General features: G+C 40.1%; 1 protein-coding gene across 1 annotated transcript in view; it reads right to left on the bottom strand.

Annotated features, from left to right (window-relative positions):
• Positions 1-24592, bottom strand: part of PIKFYVE (phosphoinositide kinase, FYVE-type zinc finger containing) — a 3858188-nt gene that overhangs the window by 1778429 nt on the left and 2055167 nt on the right. The window contains 1 exon segment of the mRNA XM_044075403.1: positions 4616-4796. Coding sequence (XP_043931338.1) covers positions 4616-4796 — 181 coding nt within the window.

The following is a 24592-nucleotide window of genomic DNA, read 5'->3' as shown; positions in this document are numbered from 1 at the left end:
ACCAAAAACCTACCAGAGTAAACTTACTATTGCACCATGACAGAATACATCCTTTCCAGACCAAGAAGAACATGATTAAATCCCAGGGCCTCAGGACTGCAAGAATATCAAAGGAATTAAGGGATTTCACCATCAACATAGTGAACCTAGAGAAAGATTTCCTCACCCGTGGTTACAGTAAAATGTTCATCTCTGGGATGCTTTGGATTTCCTTCCAAAAAAAAAAAACACCAACCCTGATTACCAAAAATCCTGACAACAGCCACAGAACAAACAAGAGAAAAAAAACACAATGAGGGATATAAAGGCATCTCCCATGACGGTTACTTCCTCCACTGACGGAAGAGTTATAATGGACATCATCATTAAGGACAACTAGATTATTCTCAAGAATAACCTAATGCTAAAAATATACTACCAGAAAAAACTAGCTTCAACATTCGGAGGAACAGGAATATTAGACAAGACATTTTGTTGAAAAAATGAGCAGAACAACCACGGACCAACAACTTCCCAAAGGGTACCTTCCCTTGTGTACCCCCCCCCCCCAACTGCAATTACTGTAAGCAAGAGCAACAAAACGGGTTTCCACTGCCCTAACATTGACCGCTACAATGACTGCCAAGAACCTGGGAATTGCAATTCGGAATCAGTTTACAGGGCCAAATGCACCCGATGCCCTACCTTCTATATCAAGAAAACTATCAAAAGACTAAGAAATGAAAGTATTTTTACTTGCAACAAGATTTGTTGTTTGATATGAAGAATGTGAAGCTGTTTTTATTCACAAAAGTAAAGACATTTTGATCGCAACAAGATTTTTTTTACCATTTATTCCTACTGTTTGGAGTTTAATTTATAAATATTTTCTACTGCTTGGAGTTTTAACTTAGTTTGAATGGCTCAAAAAGCAATTCTTTTGTATTTGTTCTACTTGTACAGAACCCATCATATCTTCACCGGCAATGGGTCATAAAAGCAATCACTGAAAAACAAATCTTCCAATCAAAAAAATGAAGGTATTCAACTAAAAATTCATCTATGTCTGTTCCACCTTTCTTCATTTGGAATATTATCTCAACGATGATGCAAATGGAAAGCCCAAAGTAGTACAAGATGGTCTCTCCCTCCCTCCACCAGATCTTTCCCAGCTAAAACCAACAGTATCAAAAACAAAGAAAAAGCAAAACTCTCTCCACCTGTTAAAAAGAAAAAAATGAAAGAATGGCTATGGGAGAAGTACAGGCAGGTGGACTGCTGTCTTGATGACTGATGCGTTGCCTTTAAAGACCTGGATTATCATCTTTGGTTTCTGGATCACCAGAACAAAAAAAAAAAAAAAACTTGACTGCTTTTTAAGCCCTAAACATTGGAGGTTTGAGCTTAGACATTCTGCTGTGTTAACATTCAAGACATCATTCAAGACAGCAGGAACATAGCAACATGGAAAAACTCTGCAGAGAGCATCAACCAACATTAAAAATATCAGGCTCTGCCCCCACAAGGCAATTGGCTCAAATCAGGCTTTACCTAGTTTATTTACATAGACACCCAGCACAGGTTATAAAAAAAAAAAACACTAATACTTCCAGAGAGACTATTACTATGTGGGTCAGGCATGCAGGTAAGGAAACACATGAAGGTAATTCTCTTACCACCTCTGCCACCATGGATAGCATCTTAGTTAACACACTGGATATACATGTAAGACCAAACACTGCAAGACTTCATAATATTTGTGTGATACACTAATGGCAGAGGGCCTGTATACTGAAAGGCATAATAATGTTGCAAGACTGTTAAATTGTGGACTGTGCAACAACTGCATTATTGAAGCAGCTGAGAAGCACTGGAAACATAAGCCAAAGTATGATAGAGAATGATGAAGTTTATATCACCTGGGATTATCCATTAGCAACAGTTCAAAAAACTAAAGCAAGAAATCCAAATATAGTAGTCCAATAAAAGAACACAAAAGTAGCATTAATCACTAAAACTACTACATCCAGTGATTACAGTGCGTCTTACATACAGAGAGAGTGAGTGTCATAAAATACCAGAATTTGCAGGCAGAAACAACTTCATTGTGGAAGAAAGATACTCAGACAATTGAAATAGTTGCAGGATCAGTGGGTCTCAAAGAATTTAGTCATATTTAGATATGTTACCAATACATGCAGATCTGTATGAACTGCAGAAAGAGTCCATTCTGGGCACACTGCGGTGCATCCCTTAACATCAAAGACTGAAATAATACCAATTTCACAAACTAATCACACTATGATTTAGGAAAGGGATTCATACCATTCATGGTATTAGAAACATCAAAGACTTGGAGAAATTAAACCAAAACATGACTTCATACTTAAAGCACTGAGTACATAATGTATACCGGCACAGAGAGCAAGATTATTTGTAGCTGTAAACTGACACCCTCAGAGCATGCACAACTAATCACTTTTGTGATTCAGATAGTCTGCCCAATTTTGGTGTTTGGCAGAAAATGTCTATGCTGATTAACAATCTGCTAGCACTAAATCAATATTCTGTAGGGATATCACCCATATCTTCCTCTGCCTATCTACAAACACCCCATGTCCCATGTATAAACTTTCCAGAGTGTCACCATTAATCTCAGTATGAGTGCTGAGGGGCAGTTAGCAATAACCTATTCAGGCCAGGGCTCACAGCCCTTTCACATCAAGGTAAACTCGAAAGCTGCAAAAACTGATCCTCTGACAAGTAAATCCTACAACATAACAGCTGAAAACTGACCTTACATAATCTTCAGTTTCACATCCTACAGCTGAGTAAAATCACACAGTTCTAAACTGGACAAATGAAGCACTTAGTCCATACCTGCAGTTACTGAATACTATGTTACCTTTAGGTCCTCAGAGGACAATCTTAACTAATTTGCTGATTCTTAGGTTCACAGGTTTGTACTAGGCTATCGGCCCTAGGGCCTATACAAGCCTAGCCATAACAATTCTCTGGTTAATTCTTCCCACACTATTTACTTCCCTGGACCCCTGTCTAGCAGGGCGACTGACGTAATCCCCGGAGTGAATTTCCTTTCTTCAATCCAATTGTCAAGGTTCCTTTTGAAGAGGGCCACAGAGGTGCTCTGCTTGACATGTATGGGCAGTCTATTCCAGAGTCTGGGGAGTCTCTGGGTCAACAACCTATCCCTCCAGCATGTTTTGTTTACTGTGATAAGGTTTAGATCCCTGGTGCACGTGGCTCTGAGGGATTGGGATTTCTTTAAGTGTAGCATTCCAACAGCTCTGGGTTTGACATGGCCTTGTATGTTAAGCGGAGATCGCCTCAGAGTAGACTATATGCGACAGAGTATAGCTGGAGTTTTTTAAGGCAGTCAGCATAGGGCATCTGCTTTAGGCCTGTGATTCTTTTAGTGAGGTATTTCTGCGGCCTTTCCAGTTGTTGCAGATGTCTTGAGAGATACATACCAAACGGGGCGTTGTATTCTATAATGGGTCTAATGAGGGATGAGACCACTGTCCACCCATGTCCCCAAGTCTCTTATCATACTTTCGGTGTTTAGTGTGCTGCCACCTATGTGGTAATTCACAGGTACATGTTTTTTCTCAAAGGGGATAACTATACATTTCTTGGCAATGAGCTTGAGCCCATGGCTCTGGCACCAAGCATCTGTTTCTGTTAGGTCCTTTTGTAGAATATCCGCATCATGTGGAGATTCAATAATGGTTCCTAGTTTGCAGTCATCCGCAAACTTTGTTAGCTAGAGTCCCTTAGTGTTGGCCTGTACTTCAGAGAAGTAGACGCTAAACAAGAGCAGTCCCAGAACTCAACCCTGAGGTACTCTACTTGTCACTTGTCTGGAGCTGGATTTGGAGTCGGCTACTTTTACAGTGTGGGTTCTGTCAGTAAGCCAGTTGGCAACCCATCGAGTGACGTAGGGATTAATGCCCAGCTTAGGAAGTCTATCTATGATTCCAGAGTGGTGGATGGTGTCAAAGGCCTTGGTGAGGTCCAGATAGGATGTGTGGACCGCCTTACCCTCGTCCACGGCTCTGAAGACTGATTTGAAGAAGTCAATCAGGTACAGGAGACAAGATCAGCCCTTCACGAACCCAAACTGGGTGGGGTCCAGTGTTTGAAGGTTGCCAGTGTCTTTGTCTACAAGTTCCATGATAAAATGTTCCATGGCCTTGCAGATCACGCTTGCCAGACTGATGGGGCAGTAGTTCCCAGGATCCAAGGTGGATCCCCCCCCTTGTGGAGTGGGATAACTGTAGCTGTGCGCCACTACGTGGGCACGAAGCCTTCGTAGACTGTCCCGACACCTTTATCATATGGCCAAGTAAAGTTAAGTTTTTGCAGAACACAGAAGTTAGGGGTAGCCACCTTCTTAAACTCAATCATGTAACAGACAATTCTGCTCAGTCTCAGTTCAAACTCTCTGGCTAGGATTTCAACACAGACAAGGATGGAGTTTTAAAAAAAAAATGCCTGCACCACTCAGAAGAACATTCATGCCTAGTGACCTTCCACATCACAATGAATTAAAAAGGACTGTGCAAACCATTATCTGGAATGCGGTCATTTGAAGCAGGATGCTAGAAGCACTTACCTTTTTTATGTGCACATACTGCCGGATGTCCATGTCATCATCATTGTTCTTCACATCAGGCCTTACCGTCTGGACCACTTGGCAGACCACTGGAATTATAACATCCCTCCAAGACAGTGAAAGGGATTCACTATACAACAACTGCTGCAGAAGAGCTATCAGGTGGCTGTGGTTAGCAGATCTGCAAGAAAACACCAGCAAGAATTCAAACACAGATTAGAAAACAATGAAGAGACTTACTTGCTCAGTCAAATCACTGGGCCTAATGAAAGCTACACTCACTCTTTGCTGTCTGCCTACAAGAGAAAATGTTCCTTTTCTGAAAACTCAATTTAGGAAAGTAAAACCCAGCAAACATCTTTTCACTAGTTAATGCTACTATAAAGAATGAACAGATGTATTCATCAGTGTAAAAACAGCTTTACAACAATAACATTTAACATATTCAATACCACTGCATTAATTCATTTAAGCCAATAACACCATTTTTGTATACTTTCAGTTGACACCCATAGCTCCTTTGGACCAGTCTTCTTTGACCAAGTGACTTAGCTAATAATAAGCAGTATTTAGAAAGGGCAAAGCAGTATTAACAAAATGATACAGACTGTTATTCTGGGATGTCATGCAGTAGAGAAATGAATCAAGTAATTTATCACTTATTTATATTTCTGTTCATATTTTCATAGCTGGGAGGACGTTGTGTTACTGAGGGTTACGGTGTGAAATGTCATGGTGGCAGACATGAAAATTCACTGTTAGTATCCATTTATATGATATTTATACCCGATATATTGTTGTTTGTTAGTAACAGTTCAAATAAACAATTTACATATGTACTTAATATTTCAAAAACTAAATGACTTACAAACTGTTGCAAGACACATGAAACCTTTGATAATCTTAAAGAAAATATTACTTGATATTTGCACTGAAAGTTGCATATCTTTAGAGTCAGTTTTACTTATACTGCTAATTATACAATTAAGCATACGTTTCCATAATTTTGAAAATATCTCAATAAACATGCACTCAGAGGAATTTTTTGTCTTGTGAAACATTATGTCTGGTAAACAAAAAATGTTCTAACCATATATATCTAGGTAGTACAGTTACCAAAACATGACAGTTTGTTTATGAAAGTTGTAACAAAAATATAATTTGGGGATTTTGCGCATTATAATATATTAGAGCATTTATGGAAAGACTATGAATGCACTGATCATTATCACTGTAAATACGTCTTAATGACACCATTGCTATTTCAAGAGTTTTAATAACTTTAATTGTTCACAAAATACGTCCATGAAGACTATTTTTCAGAAAATGCTCTGAAATGCAAGGATGTGTGTAGGCTGCTAGAGGTGTGACATTCCACACCATACAGGTGTTAATGAGTTAAACTGCAACAATGTTTTTTGTAATTCTTTACAGCTTTCCATGGAATATGTGGGTTCTAGCATTTGATTCAGGACCACAGGATTCCCAATTGTGCAGAAACAAAGACACAGACCTCCCCTCAGAAGTCTGTAAGATACTGACTATAAAGGGACAGTGCTTCCACGCTTTACGAGTAGCTTAGGGTTTTTAAGAAAGTGATCTTAGACAGGAAACTATGGAGTGTTTCTAGCTGTTCAATATGTCTACTGAGGTATCTCCCAAAAGGGCACTGTATTGAGTAACTGGCTCAATCAATGCTAAATATATGGGGACAATGAACTCTTTAGATCTGGCTATTACATTGGCATTTAGCTGTGCCAGTTAGGAGGACATATGGATTATTGTTACACAGTGATAAAAGGAGAGTGAATTATCATACTGAGTTAACATTCTTTAATATCATTCGACTTTTGGAATGGTGTGTTGAACATGCTATATGCTATGGGAAGGGTCTGTTTTCCAAATGTGACAACAGTGTACTTTTTAGCATTTCATTTGAGTGCATTTAAAGTACACTAGGCATTTACAAGTATAAGGTCTTGATAAAGGACCTCGGTGTTATACTGGGTCCTAACAATGACTCCCAATGTACAGTAATCTGCAATCTTTGTTAACCAGAGGTTTTTGTTCATGGTGTGCAGATTAGAAAAGCAAATGCCAAACAAAAGAGGCTCAAGCGCTAAGCCATGTGGGACACCACTGCTGAACTTCATAAGACATCTGATGAGCCACCTCTTATTTACACCATTTGGGTTCTGTCTTTTAGTCAATCTGCTATCAATTTTACTACATAAAGACCTCTTTCTAAGGCATTAAGCATACTAAATATATTAGCTAGTTTGCTGTCAAATGCTTTGGCCAGGGCACTGTAGACTGTGTGGACAGCATAAAAAGAAGTTATGTTCTTACCATAACGTTCCATCTGTGTTGCCCATCTTCATTTCCATTAATCTGTGGGTTACAGCTCTGATCCTCAAAACCAACCTGACGTCTTCTTTCAGCTCAAGACTCTTGACATGAGCTGCTCCTCCCTACCCATAACATCCTTCTCCCCCCAGACCACCTAGGATCAAGTTTGCCTGAAACAAAGCAAAACAGCTAACAAACATTACACTACTCTAAAAAGACACACATATCAAATATGTCTAAATATAACAATGAAAAAGAACATCAGGAGCTCAACAAAAGAAAAAAAAAGATTCCTTATCAATTGCACCAGGCTTCCCAAAGACTTAGAGGAAAGGGAGCAGGAAGGTTAATGGAAATGAAGATGGACAACATAGATGGAACGTTATGGTAAAAATACAATTGTCTATCTGATGTTGTGCACTTCATTTCATTAACGTGTGGGACAGTTCCCAGCTAATAAAAATCCAGGGTGGCTATCAAGGAAAGATATTCCGGAGTACAGCAAAGACACATCTACTCCTGGATATGGTGTCCCATTTGTACTGTGCAATGAAAGTGTGGGGATTTGACCAAGTAGCAGCGGCACAAATGTCTTCAATTGAAACCATAGACCAAAATGCCTGAGAGGTAGTCACAGACCTTGTAGAATGGGCCTTTATTCGCCCTGGTGAAAGAACACCCTTGAAAAATAGTAGATGAAGGTAATGCAGTCTTTCAAATATCTTGTTAGCATAATTTTAGTAATAGCTCTGTCTCCTTTTTGAATGCAAAGAAAGGTAAACAACTGATCAAACTTCCTGAAGGGCTTGGTTCTATGTATATAAAAATGAAGCTGTCTGTGTACAACAAGCAAATGCAAAGTATATTCCCTCTTATTTTGATAATCAGGAAAAAAGACCAGAAGATTGATGGCCTGATGAATGTTTCTCTCCTTACCCATCTTGGGTAGAAAAGAAGGATTAGTACACAGGGTCACATTGTCATTGTGGAAAATAAAATATGGAAACTGATGAAAGGGCTTGAAGTTCAGACACTCTTCTGGCCAAAGTAATAGCAACTAAAAACAGAGTCTTCCAGGAGAGAAATTTCAAATTTACCGTAGCTGAAGGCTCGAAAGGGGGATGAACCAGAGCTCATAAAATCACAGTTAAATCCCACGGGGGAGTAGAATCGTTTACCTGTGGTTGGAGCAGAAAGGTGCTCCTTAGAAAAGTTTTACATAGTTTAGAAGAAATGCAGATGTAAGCATCACAACAACACCGTAACCACAATCCTTAAGACGAAAACGTCTTTGTAATGTAAAATAGCAGCACAGGTGCAACACGACTAGAACAGGCACAAAGAACTGTTTATTAAATAACTACTGTTAAAATAGTGTAAAAACAACTGTTAAGTGCTTTCATCTGACTATGCAGACTTCATCAGAACAAATAATACACAAATCAAACCCTAATTTATAAACTTTTTGGCACCAAAAATGGATAATCAGCTTTTAAAATGACAGTGCTTCGCTGTGTCCATACCAATATCATAAAATGACTTTTCACTGCAGTTATTTACGAACACGAAGAACTCAAAACTGACAAAAAGTTCAAATTATTCAGATGTACAAACAATACAAAAAAAATAATACTGAAAAATGTATAAAAATGAATAAATGCATTAAAACTGCCTGTAAATACATGTAAATATAAATATTGATTTAAATAGAAATATATATAGATGTATATAAAATATGTTAATGGCTATAAATTATTTCATAAATCTCCTTTGATGTAAATTACTCAGTATCTACTTCAATATGTATTCCACTTGTTACAAACAATAAAGTGTACATTTTATCAAATATTAATATATATTTTTTTATAATCCAAAGAAATTGTTGTTACTGAATATATGATGTGAATAATTTCCTTACTAAGGTTGTTGAATCAATATTATTCCAGTCTGTTTCTTGTAAATTTAAGTCCGCAGCTATTCTTCTTCTTCTGCGTTTCATGCAAGAAATATATGAATTCCTCTAGGTCCTCTGCACTTGACTTTGGTGGTCTATACACTCCAACAACTGTTATATGTTCCAGGGTTGTCTTTATTGTCATGGTTACACAGTTTATAGTATTGGTGTTATCACTGAGCATGCAATAATCACAGGTCTCATAACTATCTTTAATCCCTCACACACATCCTACTCATTTTTTGTTAGAATGTCTGTTACAGTAAAAAAAATATATACCCTGACAGAACTGGTTTCCAGCCATTGTTCTTTAACCATGTTTCACAAACAATATCATCAATCTTGTGGGAACATAGCAAACTTTCCAATAAAAAAATGTTATTATTAATGCTCCTAGCATTAACAACCATCTGAGATGCATAAAATGTTGCTGTGAACTGTTAAATTTTCGACTTGGCAAAATTCCTGCCTAGTGTTTGTCAAATATTGCAAAATATCTGCTGCAAAAATTATTTTCCCTGACCTTGACAAATGCACGCTATTCTGACTGAACACATGTGCCCAAAACTAGGCTTGGATGCTCTACACATTTCCATTTTTGTTGTGATAGTTTGCCTGGGTGGGGGCAAGGTGAAAGGCTGACCCTTGGTCTGGTGACATACCTGTGCCCACCAGAGAAATTCCTGTTGAAGGCAGGGAATGAGAGATATCAGTGTCCAAGCTGTGGCTGTGTTGAGACCATACACTTTTTAGGTACCATTGTAATTTCCTCATATGCAGTTTTGCAAATGGTATTATCAGAATGCAAGATGCCATGAAACCCAAAGCCTGCAGAATTTTTCTTGCAGTTAATTGGGTCTTTGTTGCCATTGTCTTGAAATATTGAGTCAGTTGCAATTGCTTGTCTGGTGCAAGATGAGCCTTCTGGGCCGTTGTGTCCAAGCTGGCACCCAGGAATGTCATTTTTTGTGAGGGTACTAGTTTTGACTTCTTTTCGTTTACTGTGTACCCCAGGCAATTTAGTAGATGCTTCACAAAAGCCAGATGTTGCATGAGAATGCTTTTCTTTCTGCTTGGATGAGGCAGTCGTCCAGGTATGGATATATTTGACTTCCTCTTTGTCTGCAGTATGCAATTACTGGTGCCAGGCATTTTGTGAATACTCTGGGCGCAGTAGATAAGCCAAAGGGCAGTACAGAGAATTGATAATGGGTTGAACCTGCAATGAAATGGAGGTATCTTCTGCAACTTTGTCTGATAGGGACATGCAGGTATGCCTCCTTGAGGTCCAACGTTACCAGCCATGCTTCACTGCCCAACATGGGAAGTAGCTGCTGTAGTGTTAGCATCTTGAATTTGGGAACTTGTAAGTAAGTGTTTAGAATTGAAAGGTCCAGAATTGGTCTCCAAGCATTTTCCTTCCTGGGTACTAGGAATAGTCTTGAGTAAAATCCTTGGCCTTGCTCTTGAGTTGGTACCCTTTGAATGGCTCTCATGGCCATGAGAGCTGTAATTTGTTTTTGAGCCTCTGCCCTTTGATTTTGTGGCAGGTTTGGCATTCCTCTTGTTATTGGCAAGGTGTGGAAGTGGAATCTGTATCCTCGTAAAATTATGCCCAGGACACATTTGTCCTTTGTGACCATGTGCCAGTTGTCTACAAATAATGCTAGTTTTCCCCCCAGGGGGGCTGACAAAAGAGCTTTGTTTGGCCAGTTGAGGTGCAAGTCATTGAGTTTGCCTTCTGGTGGCTTGAGACCTGTCTTCTCCTCCCTTCTGGGGTTGGAGTGGTCCATTGGCGAGGGTTATGCTGAGCTTGTGGTTGTCTTCTGCCCCTTGGGCACCTGTATTTACCCCTCTGAGGCCTGTCAGTGGCTGGAAAGGACCAATTTTTGGTTGGCCAGTTTCTGCTGAAGCGAGGGGGTTGTACCTGTATGAAATCTTTGACTGTCTGCACTGATTTTGCCTTATCCTACATTTTCTTTACAACTTCTTCTGCTTTAACACCAAAAAGAACATCCTGCTGCAAGGGAGCATCTAGTAGTTTTGCTTTAACATGTTCAGGCAGACTCTGCTCCTTTAACCAGGCATGCCTATGTATAACTGATCCAGTGACCGCTGCTCTGCAGGAGGCCTCCAAGGAATCAAACCCACATTGTAAGGTATGTTTGCCCACCTGCTCGGTGGCGTGCAACAAATCCTGCACTTCTTTCAATTCAGATTGTTGAGGAAGGGTGGTTATCTTTTGTTTTAACTGAGAGATCAGAAATTGCTGATATTTAAGCATATGAAATTGACAGTTTAGAGCTCTCATAGCTAAAGTGGCTGAGGTGTAAACCTCTTTCCCCCCATCTGTCTAGTGCTCTTGAATCCCTTTCAGAAGGTACTGGATTTTTAGCCATGGAAGCCTTAGCCCCCTTGGGACCCTGGGAGTTAGTCTCTGGATTAGCTACTGGGCTTTTGTAAAGGAATTTATGGGAATCGGGTACTCTGTAATATCGGTCAGGCTTGGCCGGGGCAGAAGGCAGAGAGTCAGGGTTGAAACTGGATTCTAAATAAACATCATCCACAAACATCATCCACAATGTCCAGAACAGGAGGGATGGCTAGAGGTCTGTGTTGGGGGAGTAAAAGAAACTCTCTGAGCCTTTTCTTGGAATCACAGTAATCCTGACCTTCCCAGTGAAAATGCTCCCTCATAGTGTGTAAAGTTTCCCCAAAAGAGTAATCTTCTGGAGGGGAAGCTGAGGGAATAGAGTCCTCAGCATCAGAATCTTCATAAGGAGAGAAGGAATAGTCTTGGTCTTCAGAGGAATCCGAAGAAATAGACAGTTGTTCAGAGGAAGCAGATTCGTCCTCTTGTCTAGGCCTTTTGTCAGGAGGAGTCTGGGAACCCCTGATAAGAGTAATGAGATCTTCAGCCATCTTAAGCATCTGTTTCTTAGGCATAGGGCCTTGAACAGGAGACTGAAGTGAAGCTTTTTTCGATTTGGAAGTAGTCTTCGATTTTGAAAACGTTTTGACTGTAAGAGTTGTCGATCTGAAAACGCCTTCAGAAAGCGAAGGTGTTTCAGAAGTACCGGCATCCTTGGAAGGTAAGTCGTCAGTAGGGCCTGAAGTAAAAGGCTGCGTTACCCTAGTACATTCCGTCAAAATATCCATAGCAGTCTCGGGTTCCTCAACTGCGGTAGTTAGAGGCTGCGTCGGAGCCTCACAGATAACCGGAGAACCGGAGACTGGATCAACCGAGGCCTCGGAATCAGGCTTAGGCCTGGGCTGTCGATCCTTATCCCTGCATTTTTTGTGCACGCCGGTAGTCGGTAGCTCCGACGGCATGTTATAATTAAATTTTCTGCCAAGAAAGTGTCGTGCGAAATGAAATCGTCTTTTAATAGTGCGTTTATTAAATCTACCACAAAAACGACAAGAAGTGACGTCGTGATCAGGGCCTAGGCAGGGTATACAGTAAGAATGAAAATCCTTATGAGGTATTTGCTTCCCACAAGAAATACAATTGTTAACTTTTTCTGACATCGGTCTGAGGCAAGAAAAGTTTCCCCAACAGGGTACTTAGCTTTATAGAAGACTTCGGTCTGAAACTCGAATTCGAAAATCTCAGGAGTCGGCCGACCGGCACTTGCGAACTGCTTCTTCTTCGGGCACCGCGCGGCAAGAAAGACTGAAGAAAATGGCGTCGGTTGCAATATATGTACCCCTGGCACACTGACGTCAGGGACGAGGCGACAGCAACCGACGGCGGACCAAGACTTTGGAAATCCGGCCGACTGCGGGACCGTCTGATGACAGGATAACCCAAGTGTGATGACTGCAGCAGGGTAACACGATGAACATCGAGCACGATAAAGGGCCAGAAATGAACCAAAGGTAATGAAAACTTGCACAAATTATTTATTTTATAAAAAAGATATAATGGAGCATTACAAGGACACAAACTACATTATTAAACAAGCGAAAGGCACAAAGTTTATTAATTAAACAAAATGTTTAAAATTAAGATATTTGATAAAACGATTATCAGAAAAGTACATAAGAGATTCGGAATTACTTCAGAATTGCAAAATGAGCATATTTAAAGCAAAACTGGCATGTTTAGAGTAAAATGAGCACAAAAGTATAAAGGGCATGGAAAAAGATTAAATGAGCAAAACAAATACAAGGACAAAAAGGGCACATTAAGTATAAATAAAGCAAGGTGACTGCATGTTTTTAGGTAAAGTATTGTGTTTTGGCATAACTACTATTTCACATTGTATTCAAGGCATAACTAGGAGTTATTCAAAGTATCTCAAAGTGTGTAAGTGCTTATAGTGTGTGCTTATTGCTGTGCATTTATTTTGAAGAGTTTGTGTGTGAAGTGCAACTATTTTGTGAAGTACAGTCAAAATACAGCCATTTCAAAAAGTTTCTTGCTCTGGGTGTGTCTATTCGCAAAGTGCACTGTAAAGAGTTTTAGCAAAGTACAGCCATTCTGGGAAAGTTTCACTGTGTTGTGTATTGTTTGTTTGCAAAGTGCAGGTACTCTGAAATGTTTCTTACTCTGAGTTTCTTCTGCCCAGTTAATTAGTACAGTGTAGTTTTGAAATGTTTCTTACACTGATAAGAGGTGACTTCTTACAGTACAGTGATTTCAAGAGTATTAGTGCCCAAGAGACTGATTTCGTAATGTTCAGTTATTCTGAGGCTTGTTGTGCTATTGGGCATAGTTACAAATACTGGCATGAATTTCGGGCATATGTATGTGTGTGTTTGTGCATACTTGCAAAAGCATTCACTGGCATGTGTTAATATGACAGATGGATTTTGAAAACCATCACCTTGGTGTTTGATCAGAATATTGCAGAGAATTGGAGAATATATGAGCAAGAGTACGATATTTTTATACAAGCAGCTTATTCTGACAAAGATGCACGTACCAGGGCACTCATTTTGCTAAACCTAGCTGGGTCAGAGGCCATTGTAAGGGTACGTTCACTTGTGTATGCACCAGCAGTATATGAGTGAGAAGGTGAAAACTGTCATTGTTGTACAGGCTGAATCAGGGGAAGACCCTGAGTGTTTGATGTGCAAGTTCAGGGAATGTGTAACCCCCAGACAAATATTACATTAGAGAGGCATTTGTTTTACACAAGAGATGAAGAACCAAAGAAACTTTTGCAGCTCATATTACTGACCTGAGAAACAAAACTAAAACGTATCGGTTTGATGACTTAAAAGATGAGTTAATAAAGGTTCATAGGTTCATAGGTTCATAGGTTCATACTAGGCTATCTGCCCGAGGGCATTTATAAGCCTAGCCCATTGTTTTGTGGCTTACGCCACCCCTTTAGTATGGGGAACTATACCCATTATTTTGCTGTGCCTCTGTCGAGCAGTGACACTGAGGTAATTCCTGGGGTATATCTGCGATCTCCCATCCATTGGTCAAGATTTCTCTTGAACAAGGCCAGCGAGGTGCTCTGCCTCACATGTACTGGGATTTTGTTCCACAGCATAGGAGTCTTTGGGTGATGAATCTATCCCTCCAGCACGCCCTATTAATAGGTTTAAGTCTCCCACCCTTGTGGCTCTGATGGATCTAGATTTTTGAGGTGAAGCATATTCATCAAATCTGGGTTTGACATGGCCTTGTATGTTAGGCAAAGGTCACCTCTGAGCAGCGACTGAATAGAGCTGGAGTTCTTTCAGTCGGGCAGCATAGGACAGATTTTGAGACCCTTTATCCTTTTGGTGAGGAACTTTTGTGGCCTCTCCAGCTGCTGCAAGTGTCGGGTCAGATACATTCGAATGGGGCATTGTACTCAATCATTGGTCTGATGAGTGATGAGTAAAGGGAGACTATGACCTCCCTTGATCTAGATGAGAATCCCTTCATGATAAGGTGGGCAATGTAGAAGGACTTCCTAACTACTTTAGCTACATGGGTGTCGAATGACAGACTACTATCAACCTGGGTCCCCAGGTCCCTGATAACTTCTTCTGTGCTCAGTGGATTGCCACCTATTTCTGGCACCAGTTATCCGCTTCTGTGAGACCCTTCTGAAGGATAAGTTTGCAGTCATCTGCAAACTTTGTCAGTAGATGCCAAACAAGAGTGGGCCCAGGACTGAGGACACCACTTGTGACAGGCTTTGAGTCTGACATGGCGCCAGCAACTCTGACCCTGTGGGTTCTGTCACTCAGCCAGTTTGCAACCCATCTTGTGATGTATGGGTTAACATTTAAGCTGATGAGTTTTTCAATGATACCGGTAGGCTGTATGGACTGCCTTTCCTCATCAATGGCTTTGGTGACTGTTTCAAAAAGTCAACCAAGTTTAAAAGGCATGATCTGCCTTTGACAAAGCCAAACTGGGTTGGATCCAAAGTCTGCAAATTCCTATGTCTTTATTTATGAGGTCCATTATGATCCTCTCCATGGCTTTGCAGATAAGGCTTGTCAAGCTAATGGGCGGTAATTTCCAGGGTCTGTGGAGGCAGACCACAGTTGCAATCCAGAGGTAAGACTTTGATTAAACAGCTGTCCTAGCTGTGGGTTTAATTCCTCATTGAGTTCGTCCCATGGATGCTGTGTTTTGCGCAGTTCTCACTTGAGATGTTTGGGGGCTGCACTCATTTGGTATAGATAGGAGAAGTTTGCACTGAACCTGTCAGCCAGTATGTTGGCAATGTCTGTAGGATCAGTAATCTTCACATCATTTTGAACTAGTTCTGAGCATATCTGGGAGTTTCCTCCTAGGTTGCTAACATAGCTAAAGAAGGCCTTATGATTGTCTTTTGAGTCTTTAGCTATTTTTCTCTCAAATTTGCTTTGGATGATTTTATGAGAGCTCTTAGTTTTTTACTTATAGTGATCAAGGGTGTCTTACCTTTTAAGGATTTTGCTCTATCTTGTAGTAGCTTCCTCCTTTTGTTGTAGAGTTTGTTTATGGCTGGGGTCCACCAGACTGGACGCTTGCCTTTGGTACAAAGAGTCTTTGTTTTGCTTGGGATTGCCTTATCCATGCAGTCCTGCAGGTGCTAAGTGATTCAGCGGCTTGAGTATTGTTTTCCGCGGGCTCGGGGGCCTGAAAGGAGACCACACTAGTCTTTAGAAGTGTGAAGTCGGCTTTTGAGAAGTTCTTTACTGTGGTCTTTTTATTTCAAGTGGGGGTGGGATGAGGACCTCCAGCGAGATTAGTTTGTGATCTGATCTCACCAGTGAGGGGTATAGTGTTGAACATTGTGCTCCCATGTTCGTGATCATGAGATCAAGTATGTTATCTCCTCTTGTGGGGATGGTGACTAGTTGTTCCATGGCATTTGAGTTTATGAATTCCAGGAACTTTTGGGCTAGGGTGTTTGGGCTTGAGTAGTGTTCCCAGTCTATATTAGGGTAATTGAAGTCACCTAGTATGATGGTGTTTGGTGATACATTTATCCCTCTAGTGTTTTCAGGAAGGCCATGTGAGTTTCCTGAGTTTGTGAGGGTGGCCTGTAACATGCTACAATTTGCAGAGCAGTCTTGCCTATGGTTAATTGCACCTGGATGGTCTCCGATGCATCGTAGTCTTGAGGTGTGGGTGTCCTTGATGAATATGGATACCTCCTTTCTTGGTATTGTCCGGATTTTGGGGCCGGAAGCATGATATGAGGTAAAACCTGATAGCTGGGGTGCTCTCAGGAGCCTTGAACCAGGTTTCTGTCACAGCACAGACATCGATGTTCTCCATACTGAGAAGGGCCTCGAAAAGTGCATTTTGAGATTTAGACTTCTGGCATTGAGCAGCATTACCCTTAGTTTTTTCCTTTTTGTGTTCTAGGGTGGTAGGTTTAGAATTTGAGCCTTGCCTAAAAAGGCACTATGGGGTGGCAAGAGCCTTTGCCAATATCCCAGCATGTCATCCCAGGCAGACAGATACTGGATCCCCTTTGAATGACACCAGTGTTTAAGCCAATTGTTAAAGCTGATCATCTTATCTCTGTATTGTGGCATCATTCTTGGTGAAGGTAGGATACTGCTCAAGGTCAGGGTCATACCTGCCTGGGCTACATAATCAGAGAGCTCCTCAATGTCTCTTTTCATGTAGTCCCAGGTCGTTTACACCAGCGTGGACAATGACTGAGTCATATTTGTACCTGCTGTTGAGAGACCTGAGTGCCAGGCAGCTTACTGTGACCTTCTCCTTACTCAGTCTGGTGGACATCAGTGTGTCTGACTATGGAGTCACCAATAACTAGTGTGTCTGGCATTGTGTTTGGCCTTAAGGGCTGTGACTGTTTGACACTCTGACTGTGAGGTCTATGTGTTGGTGTTGTGTTCTGAGGTGGTGGTTGTTTGGGTGTCTGCTTTGGTGGCCTCTGCTGTTTTGGTAGATTTTGATCAGAGCCTCGAGTATGTCTTTGTGTGTTTATGTGTATGATTTGAGGTTGTAATGGTACTATGTGAGACTGGGTCTATAGTGTGTGTGGTAACCTTCTCCTCCTGACTGGTCTTGCCAGTCCTATGTTGAGAGAGCTCAGCCTCCAGTTTGGCCGTATAGTTGCATCTATGTATTTGTGTTTTGTGGGAGGAGGAAAGGGTTGTACATGAGGCAATTGAAACATTGCCTCAATATTCCCAGGTTCACCAGCTGAGCAGGAGAGGACACAAAAGATTCCATGGGGCGGGTGACAAATGGGGGTTGCCTTTTGGGGTACTATCTATGACAAGAGTGCCGTATCAAGGTAATAAGTACTGTAGGAGCAAGTGCTAGGTTTAATAGATAGAGAATAGTCTACTTGGAGTCAAGTAGAGTTGATCTTTTAGTTATAGGATCGCTGATTTGATCAGTAGTATAGTTCGAGGAAGGTAGTTTTAAGGGAAAATTTGAAGAGTGGACTTTAGGTGTTTAAACCTGCTTAACCGCACTGCCCTAGTGTGCAACAGTGGCAGCTCCGTAAATCGCTCTAATAAATCAGCGCTTAACGCTTACTTTTATACCAGGGGCTGGAAAAAGCTAGAAACTGGCCCAAAACGACCAATAAACTACTAGTTACTGGCTGAAACCTCACAAAGCTGGACAAAGGCAGCTCAATGCTTCCCACTCCCACTGTAGGTAGCTTCCTTCCCCAAATAAGGCAAGGAAACAGTACACAGGAACTAACCAAAGCCCAGGAATCAGCAACTCTGAAACTGGACTAAACTAGTAAAGCAGGAAAAACAAGAGATATTTTTTTTTTTTTTTCTTTTTTTCAAAACAGGCAGAAACAGGTACAGCAAACACTTATAAATGCTATGAATCAGCTACTACAGCTTACACAGAAGAATTTGCTACAAATACAGTCAAACAGTAACAAACAAGGATTCCAAGTGCAATATTAAGTTAAATACAGTAAAACAGCTTCAATGTAACAGAAAGGCAGGCTTAAAAAACTAGGTATTCAGATGTGGAAAGCAACAAAAATATACTTAGTATCAAGAAAAGTTATTCAGCTCTCTGCAGCCTGGATTACTCTGCTGGCCCACGGAGTCTGTGCTGAGTAGGTACAAGCTGAAAGTTTTATACCAGGGGCTGGAAAAGCTAGAAACTGGCCCAAAACGACCAATAAACTACTAGTTACTGGCTGAAACCTCACAAAGCTGGACAAAGGCAGCTCAATGCTTCCCACTCCCACTGGTAAGCAAGGTAGCTTCCCTTCCCCAAATAAGGCAAGGAAACAGTACACAGGAACTACAACCAAAGCCCAGGAATCAGCAACTCTGAAACTGGACTAAACTAGTAAAGCAGGAAAGCAAGGTAGCTCCCCTTGGCCCAAATAACGCAAGGAAACAGTACACAGGAACTACAACCAAAGCCCAGGAATCAGCAACTCTGAAACTGGACTAAACTAGTAAAGCAGGAAAAACAAGAGATATTTTTTCTTTTTTCTTTTTTCAAAACAGGCAGAAACAGGTACAGCAAACACTTATAAATGCTATGAATCAGCTACTACAGCTTACACAGAAGAATTTGCTACAAATACAGTCAAATAGTAACAAACAAGGATTCCAAGTGCAATATTAAGTTAAATGCAGTAAAAACAGCTTCAATGTAACAGAAAGGCAGGCGAAATACAGTTGCTAGGTATTCAGATGTGGAAAGCAACAAAAAATATACTTAGTATCAAGAAAAGCTCTCTGCAGCCTGGATTACTCTGCTGGCCCACGTGGAGGACAGGCTTGTGTATGGTATTAATAGTGCTGCAGTGAGAACAATTTTGTTTCATGACAGCAATTTAACACTGAGCAAAACTGAGGTTTATCAAATCCATTAAGTTACAAAAAGGCACACAATTATGCTTGCAAGTGATAAGAGCATGGTTTCAGCAGGCTCCAGAGCAAATGTAGACAGCATGTAATATGTGGTTAGCAGAAGCAGGCCTAAAGCACATGGCACCTACCACCCCTGCAGGCTCCCCCAGTTAAAAACTAGTTTTCCAGCAAATTCTAAGAAAAGGGCATGCTCAGTACAGTACAAAGGTGAGGCAGCAAAACCCAAATCCAGCTTTAGTGTTAACTGTTGCAATTGTTGTGCGAATCATGAGTCTAAAAGAGAAAAATGCTTAGCATTTGGTCAGCAATGCCGCAAGTGTAAAAAATTGAACCTTTTTCAAAAGTTTTGAAAATCAAGTAAACCTTACACAGTTATAAAGAAGGGTCACTCGAAAAAGTAGGTTGATCACACGCAGAGCTGCAGTTCTACTTTCTACATAGATGGTGTATCAGTAACTAGTGAAAAGGTTGATGGAGTAAATTTGTTGGCAAAGATCAAATCAAAGTATTTTGTACTGCCCAGATCAATGGTAAACCTACCGAGCTCAAAGTAGACACTGGTTCAAAGTGTAATGTTATGTCGGCAGAAATGTTTGCTAAGGTGAGAGCTGGTGATTTTTATGTAGTCTGAAGACCTGTACAGTCATTAATGGATGTCAGAGACAGTTTGAGAATGCACTTGCTTTCCTTTACCAAAGAAGTTAATCATACAAGCACATATCCTAGTTCCAATTTTACTGAAGCTATTCTCTGAGTATGCTGATATTTTCAATGACAAGTATGACAGACTTCCAGCTGTGCATTCTATGAAGTTAGACTCACAGATCAGTCCATTGGTCATACCGGCAAGAAAAGTTCTGATAGCTATGCAGAATAAAGTCAAAGCTCTGCTGGATAAAATGGTGCAGCAAGGTATAATTTGTCCAGTTACAGAACCAACTAATGGGTGTTGTCCATGGTAGCAGCCCACAAAAAAGGCTTAGACAAAATCAGAATATGCATTGACCAAACAGACTTGAGCAAAGCATTAAAAAAACCACATCATCCCATGCATACAGATGAGGAAGTCTCAGCCCCAACACCAAATGCCACTGTTTTTTCTGCCATGTTAGCAAAAAGCTCATTTTGGCAAAATGATGCTTGATCGCATATCCTCATTACTGACTACTTTCAGTACCCCATTTGGTAAATATAGATTCCTCAGGATGTCATTTGGAATAAATTCTGCAAGTGAAGTATTTCAGCGTGCAATGGAGCTAATTTTTTTCAAGTTATTCTTGTGCCATAATAGTAGATGATTTATTGGTTGGAGGCAATGGTGAAGCACAGCAAGACCGCAATCTTAAGTTCTAGATAAAGCACATGAAGTGAACTTAAAGTTAAATCCTCTGAAGTGCAAATTCAGATTACCAGAAGTTACATATGTAGGTGATTTAATTAATAGCACTGGCTTGCAACCAAGACTGGTCCAAGCAAGCAGCCATTCTTGAGATGCCAGCACCAGATAATGTTTAGGGTCTACGTTTTCTTGGTATGGTCAACTATTTAGGCAAGTTTATACCAGACTTCAGTGAGTTGACAGCACCTTTGAGAGCTGATGAGCAAAAATGCTACATGGTCTTGGCTGGAACAGCACCAGAAGGCATTTAAAGACCTTAAATAGAAAATTGCCAACCTACTTAGATTAAGATACCATGATGTCAATAAACCAGTAATTCCTTCCTGTGATGCTTCAAAATTTTGTCTTGGTGTAGTTATTCTTAAGAAGGCAGACCAGTAGCCTATGCATCTACAACTCTTGCCCAAACTGAAATGCAGTATGCTCAAATTGAGAAAGACCTTTTGGCAATAATATTTGCATGTTCAAAGTTTCATGATGATTATATCTATGGTTGAGCTATTCAGATTGAAACTGATCAACAACCTCTAGTTACTATTCTAAAGAAGCCTATGCATTCAGCTCCAGCGAGATTACAAAGAATGATACTCAAATTGCAAAAGTACAACTTCAAAATGGTCTATACAAAAGGCAGACTTCTTTATCTGGCTGATACCTTATCCAGACTGCCCAGAAATACAACGGAACAGCTTCATGCAGAGAAGTTTGACTTTGACGTCATGGAAGTGCATCATTTTTCTACCATGAGACTTGATGAGCTGTGAGATCATACAATGAATGATCCTGTTTGCAAAAGCTCAACCACTACATTAATGTTAGATGGCCATCAAAGCAATCTAATGTACCACCTAAAGTACAAACTTATTTTCCTTACAGAGGTGAGATGTTGACAGAAGATGGCATTATTTTCACAACATGAATATATCCAGATTTTGCACTGTGGTCACCCAGGTTCCAAATCTACCAAAAGAAGAGCAAGAGAACTAGATTTTGGCCTCCTCCAGTAAAAGACATTGATAAAAGTACTTTCTTCTTGTTCAGTATGCAACAGTACTACACTGCATTTGCAAAAAGAAACTCAGTAGCCACTGATACACTCGAGTGGAACAATCAGCATTACGTAGTGTTGGTAGACTCTTATTCAAACTTGTTTGAGATTGATTTACTACCTAATCTAACATCAACTGCTGTTATCACCAAGTTGAAACGTCATTTCTCAGTCCATGGTAGTCCACAAAGTTATTTCTGACAATGGTACCAAATTTATCAGTCAGTTGTTACAGAATTTGCAAAAGAATGGACTTTGTACATGTTACTAGCAGTCCAGAATATCCACAGTCAAATGGATTAGCTGAACATGCAGTACAGAGTGCAAAGGAATTACTTGAGAGGTCAAAGAGTGATGATACTGACTTTTTTTAATTTACTTAATCTCAGAAACATAACCCGTGATGATATACTTGGCTCGCCTGCTCAGAGACTTCTATCTAGGCAAACCAGAACAACATTGCCTATTACTTACAGTATGTTGAGGCCTAAAGCTAACAACAAAACAATTAGAGCTAAGTTATTCAAAAAGCATTCTTCCCAGAAGTCCAGCTATGATAAATTGAGCAAAGTTCTTCGTCCATTGAAAGGAGGAGGAGTGACAGTGAGGATACAAACGGCGCAAGGTTTCAACCGGATTGGTCAGGTAACTGGTATATGTACAGAGACGAGATCCTACTTCATAGGATCCGAGTGTGTAGAGTACAGGAGAAATCACAGACATCATCTTCTTGTACCAGAATCGATATCGCAGCATTGTTCCTGTGATACAGACTTTAGATCTCAGCACAATCCCGACAATGTTCCTATTGCAGAACGTGTCAACTTCTACTTCCATTCCTGATGATGTTCCTGATGTCCCTAAAGTTGAACATTCAGCAGAGACAATCCCAGTTGCTAGACCTAATTCTAATTTCTATGTCATATGATTTGGTCGTACTTCCAGACCTAGTGTGAAATACATGGAAAACAGGACATAATTACCTATATGTACTTAGTTCTGGATAACTGTAGGACAAATAATTATTTGTATTGATTCCATGTCGATTAATGTCATCAATATTGCATGGCTTATTTCTCAAAGAGGGAGGATGTAAAATAGTGTGTGTGTATTGTACCTTTAAGAAGCATTTCAAGGTCGGCACATGCATATAAATAGCAAGGACGTGCTAGCTTCAGTGCCATTTTGAGTGTGCAGCAAGAGAGTAAGCATGTATGAGTGCAATAGCTAGTTTGTTTACAAGTTTATCTAAATTAAATAAGCCTCGATCCTGATGTGTTTGTACATAAAAGCTGCTTGAATAGAACCACAAAGACTAGTCTATTTTATCCCGACTGGACAAGCAACAGTAAGTATCAGTTCCTGTAACTGAATCACTAATTACAAGAATGTCTTTGCTCATCAGCTCTGAAGAATATTCAGCTTCTGATACAGCAATATCTGCTCCATCAACTGTTACGAAAGACAGATCTTCATCACCATTAGTCTCACTAATCCCACTGTTTTCATTGTGTCTTAAATTCTCATCTAGCTGCTACTCTAAATCCAAAGCTTGAGCCATGTAGTGAACATCTGTCTCCCTCTTCTTTTTTCTTACAGTAATGTTCTTCAATCCTTCCACTTTTCAATTTTGATTTCTTACTTTTAACCTACCCCTTGCCTCTTTTTTCTACCTTCTCTTTTGGAAAAATTATGCCTTTTTCTGTAGACCGAAGTTTTTTTAGATAGAAAAACATCATTCCCTGTAACATGTGCCTTACATAAAGCAGTGTCCTTTTTAGTAAGTATTCTCTTCCCTTTACAATCACTAATCAGTTTATTTTTCTTGTTTGTTATTTGTTACGAACTTCTTCTTTTATTTCTTTTTTTTTGTTTCCTTCTAAACAAACTAGAGCCTCAGGTTGTTGAATACTTGTATACAAAATTCTGAAGATGTCAAGGGCATCGTCTTGTTTCATAGGGGTTGAATGATCTTTGCAGACAATAGATGTATCATTTCCTGAATGTGTTCTATTTGTACTTTGCTTATTTATTTCACCAGTAAATAATATATGAAACAACAGTTCTCTAAGCTGTGCCAATTGCACAAGTGCAATCATCATCATTAAGTCTAGATTTACTTCTACAATGGTAAGCAAATCATCCAGCCTTTGACATGAGGAACACAGAACACCAATATTATCAGCCATTACCTTTAAATATGCATTGCAGTTATTACACTGTACAAGATATTGTGCATTAGCAAATCATTAATTGCATACACATTTAAGGAATCCATGTTCATCTTCAAATGAATAAAATATTGTAAAAAAAGAATAATCAAAATCAGTAACCACAGAATTCAAAGAGATGTAAGAGAACATAAATCAATTTCTATGACAAAAAAAAAAATCACACGAGCAATATACAACTAAATACTAAAGTAAGTACAGTAAAGTTGTGCTGACAATACAAGTTCTGCAAGCCAGATAAAAGTTGCAATTCCTTTAAGTCACACGCTTGCAGTCGCACTTCTTTTTTAACAGTAAAGATTAATAAATCACATACCAAGGTAGGATTCTTTACATATGCTCACGATTTTCCTCTCTGCAGTCTGTGTAAATTTATAGCTGTCTAGGCCCCTTGGGGTGGTTAGAGCTTGCCTGTCTAAAAAGTACAGTTTTGTACCTACCATAAATGTAGATGTTCGAGGATTCCATTGCTGCAGTCCTTACTATTGGGTATAGTCCAGAGTATAAGGCTGGCGTCGGTCAGATTAGGTGACTGGAGCCAGTAGCGGTAGTACAAAGACAAGGCCCAAAATACCTGCACCAAAACATGAACAATATATACAAAAATATAAGCAGGTAAACTCACTACACACAACCACCCTAAACACAGAGGGGAAGGAGGGAGGTAGTAGGGAGGACTGCAACAATGGAATCACACATCATCATTTAT

This window comes from Protopterus annectens, chromosome 6.part1 (assembly GCF_019279795.1).
Source record: "Protopterus annectens isolate FY-2018-M chromosome 6.part1, PAN1.0, whole genome shotgun sequence".
Lineage (NCBI taxonomy): Eukaryota > Metazoa > Chordata > Ceratodontiformes > Protopteridae > Protopterus > Protopterus annectens.
The sequence above is the reverse complement of the archived record's forward strand: the minus strand, read 5'-3'. Positions and strand labels throughout refer to the sequence as shown.